At 39.2% G+C, this 10,463-nt stretch overlaps 1 protein-coding gene across 5 annotated transcripts in view; it reads right to left on the bottom strand.

Moving 5' to 3' along the window:
• Positions 1-4,791: 4,791 nt before the first annotated feature.
• The window catches only part of PROX1 (prospero homeobox 1), a 48,694-nt gene continuing 43,022 nt past the window's right edge, over positions 4,792-10,463 (bottom strand). For 4 of the 5 annotated variants that reach the window (XM_048936061.1, XM_048936058.1, XM_048936059.1 and 1 more), the window contains exon 5: positions 4,792-10,338. In XM_048936061.1, coding sequence (XP_048792018.1) covers positions 10,150-10,338 — 189 coding nt within the window. In that variant the 3' untranslated portion in view covers positions 4,792-10,149. The remainder of the gene's footprint in view (positions 10,339-10,463) is intronic. The other variant, XM_048936062.1, reaches the window with a different exon arrangement.

Here is a 10,463-nt window from a genome sequence, read left to right as displayed (position 1 = left end):
ATGGCTGTTCTCTGTGGCTCCTTGCTCCAAAGACACCAGAATGATGCTGACATTTGGGAACACCGGCGGTTTGCTCTCCCCAGCTTGGGATATGAACAGTGGGGTGTTCCCAGCGGGGTGCCTGGGCCAGGTACACTCTTCCCTCTGCCTCTGGGGACGTTTTTCTGGCCATAGTGGGGCTGGCAGCAGGGCTCTGGGCACGGACAGCTGCCCCCGGGAGCAGCAGCTGGGGCCGGCGAGGGGCTGCCCGGCACTCTGGAAATTTCTGCGCTCGGACCCAGCCAACGGGAGCATGGGATCCTCCGGGAGAGGAGCTGCAAGCAGGCTTTTCCCCTTTGTCCCCCGTTCCCCCGGGTTCTGCAAAAGCAAGTGACTGGGTAAACAGTGCTTTCAAACACTGGCCGCTCGCAAAAGGATGCCAAGAAGCAGCGTCTGCTCGGAAATAAAACGGGCAGCGCATGGCTTGCGCAAGTCAAGGGGGGCTCCCGCAAAAGCCCGTGCTCGGGCTGTTAACGAGTAACGGCGCCGTTAATGAGTAACGCAGGGCTGGCAGCGGCCCTGTGGCCATGTGCGGGGTCCCAGGGAGGGGGCCTTAACCACCCGCAATGTGGGGACGGGCCCTCAAGGCGCTCCCACATCATGACAGCGAGGCTGTTCCCTCCTTGGCACCTCGGGAGCAACTCAGCCTCCTGACACCCCAAAATGTGCCACGGCCGAGGCAGGCACAGCCACAGCGCTCCCCGGGGCACGTGTGGTTCTGAGGTTTACTGAGAAATGATAAAAAATGAAAAAATAATACTCTAAAGTACCTCCATCTCCACGAAATCTGAGCTAAGGGTTTGAACCAGAGGTTTGTCTCTTCTTTTTCAAGCTCCGACCAAATTATTGAGCGATTCCCCTTGGTTCTACATGTGCTGGCATGAATTATCCTTGAGTGCTGCATATTAGGGCTGTTTTGTACTAAAAGGTGTTAAACACTTGTAATAAATATTTTTCCGTATTTCCCCTAGGACACAGTTCCATCTCTGGTTGGTGAAGCATAAAAAAGAGCTGTCATGCCCAGTTTTAATAGGCAATAGGATTTCAAGCCCCAAGAGTTGTTTCACAGTCTGGCAGTGGCCATAATGAAACTGGCCACTGTTGCCACAAGACTTTTTCCTCTCCTGCGTTCTCCCTTGCTACCTCCCACAGCTGCCTGACTGGCAGGTCTCTTGCAAACTGCAAACATATTTACATTGGAGCTGTTAGCCTTTCTTTAGCTATCTGTGTCATCTCTTTCCTCTTTTTCTTTTTTTTTTTTCCCTCTAGCTAGGAACTCAACCTTAAGTCTAGTTTTAAAGGATAAAATTAAACTCTGCATGCAATTAACTGCCTTTGCCTCCAACAGCAGTTCATTTTCATGTGTTTTGTTGGGAAGCAAATAGCTTGTTTGTTTGTTTGCTTTTTTCACAGTGACTCCCAAATAAATGGGAAAGTACCACTATTCTCTTGCTTAGGATTTATTCATGGAAATGCAATCACATTCTCCCAGGCTCTGGGCAGCATGAGATAGGGGTTGGGGGGGGTCCCTGCATCGGACCTAGTGCCTCTCTGCTTTCTGGCTCTGGAAAGCAACAGGGTAGCCTAAGCCAACAAGAATTCATTTGGATGGCTAAAGTAAAATAAAATAAAATAAAGTAAAATAAAATAAAATAAAATAAAATAAAATAAAATAAAATAAAATAAAATAAAATAAAATAAAATAAACCTTCTTCCCCCTGTTGAGATCACACGTGTTAGTGATAGCAGTACACAAAAAATTGCAGTGTAACAGTGATGGATTTTCTGCACTCCAGATCAATCAGGCTTTAACAGGAGTCTTCTCAACCCTCCCTTTCCCCCATGTTATGGGAACACCAAGAGGACAGGCATGCCTTGCTGTGAGCCCAGAGGGTTGGGCACTAGGAGCCGGCAGGGAAGCACTCCCCCTGTGTTATCTACCAGAGCTGCCACCACCACGGGAGCCTCCATCCTCACTGAACAATGAGCTTCAGTGAGGATTTCATTTGTCTTCCGTATTGTGTTCTTAAAATAAACCCAGCGCCATGTTTTAAAACTGAATCCGATCGCTGTGTGCAGGGAATGCTGTAACCCATGGCAGTGACGGGTGTGCGTGCCAATGCTTCCTAAATGCAGTCGTCTGCTGCAACTCACCAGTCAGTCCCCTTTCCCTCCTAACAAAGAGGGAAGACTGGATCAGAAGGGATCATCTCCATAGAAATTGTGTTGGCACAACCTAGATTGGGCATAAATAAGGGTACCGACCAAGAAAACCAGAGCGATTAACTCTTTCCTGCTCTCAGCCCACAGAGCACAGTTCTCCTTGTTCAGCCTCAGTAATTCCATGTGAAGGACCCTGGTTCCTCATGGTGATCCCTATGGCAAAAAAAAAAAACCAAAACCAAAAAAATACACAACAAAAACAAACAAACAAACGAAAAAACCTGCTCTGCCTTAGTCAGAGCTGATTCCCATCTTCCAAAGGATTTTAAAGCTAGAAAGAACTATCTTCCTTATTGTAAAAATTCCAGGTATTGGGGGAACTGAGGATTTCCAAGCACAGATGGCCAGATCTGCAGAATTTGGATCCTGTCAGGGTGCTTGAAGCCTGGGAAAGTTGATTTGGCCCTTTGCAGTGACAGGGACTCGTTGCCAAGTTCCAGTCTAGCTCTGAACTCCTGCAGTATTCTGAGATGCCAGCAGCCAGGATTTCTTACTTAGAGCTCTGTGTGTTTTCAACTGCAGGGTAAAATGGCAAACAGTGTCTTGTATATCATAGAGCAAAGGATATTTGAGAGGAAAAAATGATGGGTGAGCAAGCAAGTACCTGTGCAGCTCTTGTTCTTGGATCCATTACTTGGGTAACCAAGAGCCTTGGGTACCTTGATCTCCCTTTCATCTAGTTAACTCTTGCTAGCTAGCACAAAGATGAGCCCTTCCACATAATCCATAGCTGCCCTACAAGCTTTTGCAAGGAGAAGGTGAAGCAGATGCCCAGTTTTGATCTCCTCACCCACTTTTGCTTCCCTCCTCCAAGGGAACCTTCTCCATGGTCTCTCAGCAGCTCACCCCTGGGATGCCCACACCCACTCCAAACCAAGGCTGGCAGAAGATCTCATGGTTGGAGGTTTTGTGAATAAGTGAGTCTGGGATCTTGATTTTCCCCTCGCTTCAAGCATTTCAGCCTATCCCAGTCTCCATGCCATAGTCCTCCTGAATGCACAGACAATTATTAAGTGCATGGGGCAGACTGTTCTTCAAGAAATGACCTGAATGTCAAGTGTTTTGAACTGAAAATGCTTCTAGTGTGCTGGTTTGGTAATGTAGATAGATGTGAACTAGGAAAGGCAATTTGTCTGCAGTAAAATCTGAAATCTTACTTGTAAATGACCATCAGTTACACAAGTGCAACTTCATGACCTCCTCTAAACCTGCTGTTGATGTGATCCAGCAAATGCTACTCTGATTGTATAAAAAAGCATGAAGTTTTAAGTGCTGTTGCAGAGATGAAGCATTTATTTGGTCATTACAGTGTAGCTAACACTTGCAGTCATGCCCTGGCTAAGCTCTACAGTGTCTTGAGGCTGAATCCATGAGGATTATGAAAGTAAGTGACCTCAGATGAAAACATACTTTTAACACACTCCTCCTTCAAAACTGGAAAATTCTTGCACAATTTTGTGATCCGAATTAACTACCATCTTACTGCCATCTGCACCAGTTCTAAGCCATAAGGATACAGTTCATCTCTGAGACAGATAATGTAATTTTGTGGCTCAGTCAACCTCAAGAGTTTCAAGACACAAGAACCAGCAGGAATAGGAGAGAGCTATAGAAAAAAAATGAAAAAATGAGACTTGCATTTTGAGGAAACATGTAACAACAGACTAGTTATGTATGGTGCTAATGATTATAGAACTTGAAAAGGAAATGGTCCAAGAAAGAGGCATAGATTGCAATAAAAAGAACAGAGAATGAGATCTAGGTGCTACTATTAACAAGGGCAAATTGATAAAAGGAACAAACATAAACCACACCAAGCCAAGCATTACTCTACCTCCACCTGACTGGTGGAACTACTTGGTGCAGGACACCAGCAATGCAGCTGCACTCAGGAAGGGATTAGACAGACAAAGATAAGGACTTTCCAGCTCAGAGTGTCTACATTCAATCCAAAGGGCTGTCTGTGCCTCAGCCATAGCACATCTGTTGCAGGGAGGTATTCCTTGTCTGATAGACTCTTGCAAAATAACACTCATTATCTTAACCAGCGCTGGAGGTAGGACACCGGATGGGATAAATCATTAGATCCATTTTGCAAGAGTACTGGCAGTTTCATTAATAAATAATTTGAACTAAGCGGAAAAGAAAAATTTCGGAGGACTACAGTCTTAGGTACAGCCTGGCCACGGCAGTAATTCCTCTTTTGGTATGGAGCAGCACTAACTTTCAGAAAGAAATATAAACAATGGCAATGAGCTTGTAATTTATATTTTATTTTGCACAAGCTTGCATATATACTGCACATACATTCAGTTTAGAGAAGATGGAAGGCACACAAGGCAATTGAACTACTGTATCCTTTAAGTGGTACAAAGCAAAAAGGTAAAAGTCTGGAGAGTATACAAAAGCTTTAAACACACAAAATAAAATCCACCCCCCCAAACATTTTTCCTGTGTTTATCTTAAATTTAGTAGCTGCCAAGCTAGAATTGTAACTTTTTTTTTTTTTTCAATCAATTGTCTACTGCACCTTTTTTTTTTTTTCAAACGGACAGGGGAGTCTTATTGTTTTATCTTGTCATCAATTAATATTACAGTACATCCTTGGTAATACAAAATTGTACACCTTCATCAAATAAATTAGGATAAATTAAACCAATAAATTATGCAAAGTCTTCAGAACAATAGACAACAACAAAAAAAATCCACAGTTGAAATTGCCTCTAGCTAAAAAATAAAATAAAAAAAAAATCAAAAATTGACTTTATCAGTTCAGTTATTGTACTATCTTCAAATTAAAGGGTCTTTATTACAAAAAAGAGCTTAATAATGCTATTTACAACATATTGCTAAATAATATAAAGGCAGTGTTTTGTCACTTCTGTAACTATATACATATGAGTAATGGCTGGGACAATATCAGTTTAGACCTTAACCTTTGACTCTTCTGGGCAGCATTAAAACCAACCTAAAGAGGCTTTTCTTCCTCCTTTTTAAGTTTCTGACTCTAACACGTCGCGCGGTAATGAAGTGGTGATTGTGTTGGTCTAATATTTCACTGCAGTGGTATAATTAACAGGGAAAGGATGGATTTTAGAGAGAAAATGTCAGCTCGCCGTTTCTCCTAGATTTGTTTCTACGTGTCCCAGTATATTTGTGCATTTGGAAGGTGGCTGCTTTGGGAGAGAGGTGAGTGTGGCTCAGATGAAAAGACTAAACAAAGTCATAGTGCCACCACCTTTCATACACTAAAAAGGATACTCCTAAGAAGATACAAAGGTTAAATACCAGTTTTCATCCCAGCTCTAAATATGAGCATTTTTAGCTTCAGTTTATAGATGGTTTACAACCAACAGTTCTACAGAAAACGAAATTGCATTTCCTTCAACAGAACATTTAAGTGCAATACAGTAACTGCTTACTCATATAAACCAGTTACATTCCTTAAGGGGAGCTTTTTGAAAACAATGCGTATTGGAATTTTCAAACACATAGTTGGTACCAGAAGGAAACATTTGCACTATCAACACCAATGATTACTATATAATACACATGGCAAATATAGTTTTTGCTTTCACTTCTCATGTACAGTGCTTGTTTTGGGGGTTTTGTAAACCACTTTCCATTTTTTTATATATATATATCTTTCTGTATATATATATATACGTATAATCTTTCAATGCTGCTGGTGAAAATCCTATCTTTAAAGCCACAAAATCTTCACCTTTATTTCTTAATCAATATTAACCTGTGGAAAAAAAAACATTTTTCTATTAACTGACTTCCTATACATAGAAAAAAATTCTGCCATTTTACAGAAACCGTATTACCCATTCCCTTGACATCTGATGAAAGACTTAACTGTTAAAAGTAGAGAGCTGGATTTTCAAGAATGCTTTCAACTATCTATACAGTTACTGTAGTGTTCCTTATAAATTCAACAGATGTTTTCAGAATGTAGTTATTAAAATCTTATGTCTTTACGCAAGAACAGCCTTAAGGTTGAATATTTACATTGCTTTATAAAAGTTCCCCTCGGTTTTCAATGTTCACCCACATACCTGGTACAGTAACAAAGATTCTGCAAACTTAAAACACTTTAATTAAATAATACTCAGAGGCACAAAGCAAACCTCAGGAATACATGGGTGAACACTTTCTTAAATAATCACTACATTCTAACATCTTCCACGTGTTTACCATTAAATGTGAAACGTTCCCATTAAACAACCAGAGATACAGTAAGAATTAAATGTTTTGTAGTTTCAAATAGAACATTCTTTTCACAAAACATAACAAATGTCTAAAATAGGTTCTTAATCTAGATAGGAAAAAGGTAAGCTTTTCACTTCATACGCATATTTTGTGTGTGTGTGTGTTTCAGTGTATACACATATACATACGTGCACACGCACCTGGCTGCGTGTGACTACATACGTATATGTATCTGCACATATGTCACGTATGAAATATTGCTTCTATACTACTTTTCATCAGGCTAAGAAAACACAAGATTTGCACCACAGTTACAAAAAATTGGCTTCTACAAGAATTTTCAAAACTTGAATGCTGCTCAAACAATTGAGAAAAAATAATTTGCGTTATCAAACTGTTCTAAAAATTCTCTTCTTCAAAAACGTATTCTCCTGCTTTGTTTTTTTTTTGTTTGTTTTTCTTTTTTTTTTTTTTTTTTGTTTGTTTTTTTAATTTTTAAAAAGACACAAAATATGCATAGCTATCAACAGTATGTCAAACAGCCGGAAAAAAATAAAATAAAATAGTGTTTATTGCAGCTGTAGTAATTGAAAAATAAAGTTTAAAAGATGAAAACTGTAAGCCACAGAAGGCACAAGAACAATTGTACTTGTGGGGGAAAAACTGGTATTTTGAAGGATTCTTTTATCCTTCCGCTGGTGCATTTAAGGTCTAGGCACAGACTATAACCTCAAGTTTATATGCAGAAATAAATCTGAATTAGCAGTAAATGAACGGCAACATGGGATTTCTACATGGAATTTGAGATTCTTTCCCTGTGTAAACGTTTCATTACAATAAAAGTAGCCTCCTGCCTTTAGCCGTTATTAGGGAAATAATATCAAGATCACTTGAAAAAAAACCAACCCTATTTTCTACTTACAATTTAGTAGGAGCTATGCCATGTTTTTAGGTGTATTGGGAGGCACAAAGGCAATATGGCTATAAAATATAGAAGAATCACGTGACGGAAATTATCAAATCATCCTGTATTCCTTTTCCAGACCAAGGAGGTTTTATTGTTCTTTTAAGGTGAAATTTCTACTCTTAATTCCTATGCCTCATTTACTATTGAGATTATGTTACTTATAAATAAATAAATAAATGCAACAACATCAAGTGTTGAGTACACAATTTCACTTATTTAGATTACGTGAATCACATTGCAGCCAAATAATAATAATAATATCATATTAATAATAATAATAATAATAATAAACATAATAAAAGTAATGGTAAAATCACAGATTAAGATGGTAGCTAGTAGTATGTCCACATATTATGACTACAGTATGGCTTTGCTTTCTTATGTCCAAGGTGACAAATGCAGTGTTATGTTTTGTATCTGATGGGATGCCAATGATGAACTTGCTGTGTTAAAACTTGAGCATTTTATGCCACTTCTTCCCATAAATTAAAAAAAAAAAAAAAAAAAAAGAAAAAAAGAAAGAAAAGTGCATGAACACAATTTTCATCCTTTCTTACTCAGAATTAACTGGAGTTACATCATTATGAAGTGTAATGTTTACCAAATCATGCATAAGAATAAAAGAAAAAATAAAAAGGGAAAAGAAGGAAAACAAAACAAAACAAAACAAAACAAAACAGAAGAAAAGCAAGAAAAAGACACATCCTGTCTACCTGTGAGGATACGTACAATGTTAGGTGTTCTTAGGGAGTCTAAGATCAAGATTTGTTTAGCTTTTAATGCATAGTGAAAATGTTGGCACTTCATCCCATGCTATTGTCTGCATTGCCTATACTCCACAGATACTGCCAGTGCTTGAAAATAATGACAGGGAATCATAGGATTGTGCTGTTTAATTTGAAGTCAGCAGGTTTTTAAGGCTTTCTGCTGACAATAATTGCTTTCATACATTTCTGTCCATCAGCAGTATTTGTAAATGAAGTGAAATTGCAATGATCAGGTCAGCTCTTTAGTCACATGGGTAAACTTTCACTCTCCAAAGTCAAAATGTAGTTTTAAAATAAAGAAACAAGATATCAATATCCTCGAGGGTCTAAATGCAATCCTCAGCTAATTAGGAACTTCCTCTAGATTCAGACTGAAATGTGCAGGGGAAAACACTATTGACGATAACAATAAATTCTTACTGCATCTGTACAAAAGACGACAGAGAAAATGACAAATACAGAGTGCTATAGCATATTCAACCTTCCCCCAAACTTTTGGAGACAATACCTTTCTGAAAACGTGAGACAAAGAGAGCCATTGAAGAAAGCACAAGAACTAGCAGCTAGCTTTCTTTCCGTGTGCTGACATTTCGTGGTACAGCATTCAGGTGAATCCAGACCCATCATGGACTTTACACTGTAGCTCAGATTTTGGTCAAAACTACCTCCAGCTTCTGAGGATGTGCAGCGCTTTGCTCAAATAGATTTTTTTTTTTAAAGCTGCATGGAAGAGTAATTTAAAAATCCAGTTTGGCTATTTGGACCCTGCATAGCCAGGAGGACACTGCAATTTTTGTATGTGCTTGATTAGATTTTTATGAAATTGTGATTTTCATTCTCCTCATTAGGAAAAGACTAATTATATTTTACAGCTACAAACAATAGCTGTAATTTTTTTTTCCTTTGCCTCAGCACTGTGAGGTGAAGATGCTTTCTTCGACTATATATAAGATCATTCAAAAAGTGCTTTTCAGGACAGATGTCAAATACAGACAGAAAACTGTGTGTATTGGAAAGGGGATTTCTAGGGGCAGAATGCACGGAGAGGAAAAAAATCAGGGACCGGTGCCACTTGAAGTAAGACCAAGATGTGGCAATTCAGTACTCTGCAGGTTTCATTTTTACTCTATGGAGAGTGAAATGCTTCCGTTTTAACAAGCTGACCGTATTCTACAATTCGTGTGGTTGGTACAACATTGTGCATGAATTACTGGCCTCAACCTGCACGAGTGGTATTTGATTTGTGCAAACGTCCCTTGCTGCAATTTAGGAAAACAACAACCTGGCATGTCGATCACTGGCGCAGGGTATTTATCGTTTCTGTAAGGGAAAGCATGAAGAATAGGGCTTGTTTTTTTCGGTATCACTTCTTGGAGTGAGTATCCGAAATCGATGTTGTAGGTTTTTGAAGTATGAAAGAAAATCTGGTTATTGGTTAAAAAGTACATAAAATAATAATAAAAAAAAAAGCTCCAAGCTTATGAAGTGACTCCACAGAGTTCAGACCTTTAGCAGTATAAACATAATATAAACTTCATTGTCTTGTAGTATTGTGCCATGACATTAGTCTCACTAAGACAAAATGCCACTTTGCAGCAAGCAATAAATCTGACAAAGCATTTTTAAACATAATGCCCTAACTTGCTAAGACAGGCTTTTACACGCTTCCAAACTCTTCTCCCTGAAAATTAACTCAATTTATTCTCCAAATGTTAAGGGTCTCGGGCAAAAGTAAACCAAAGGCTGAAGTAAAATAACCATCCCCTTGGAACCGAACGAAAACCCAAAGATATACCCAGGAGGGATCACAGTCTAATTTCATATACATATATATGTATGCGATACACATATATATGAAATTAAAATAGAGACACACATGACTTGGGCATCAGAAGGGGACTGCTACTTTCATACATTCATAAATAGCTGCTGAACTCTCTACTCATGAAGAAGCTCTTGTAGGCAGTTGGGGGATTTGAAAATCTCAGGGACCTCACTGTCCAGCTTACAGATGACCTTGTATATGGCCTTCTTCCAGGAAGGATCAACATCTTTGCCTGCGATAATGGCATTGAAAAACTCCCGTAACGTGATCTGAGCCACTTCCAGGAATCTCTCTGGAACCTGCTGATACAAGGAGACAATGGCATTAATACAGTTTTCAATTTCAAGTCTCTGGTTCTTCAAAGGAAACTGAGCTAAGTTCTTTCTTTCAGAAAGGGGCTTACATAGCACCTGCATTTTCTAAATGT

Source organism: Lagopus muta, chromosome 2 (assembly GCF_023343835.1).
Source record: "Lagopus muta isolate bLagMut1 chromosome 2, bLagMut1 primary, whole genome shotgun sequence".
NCBI classification, from domain to species: Eukaryota; Metazoa; Chordata; class Aves; order Galliformes; family Phasianidae; genus Lagopus; species Lagopus muta.
This window is presented reverse-complemented; position numbering and strand designations above follow the sequence as displayed.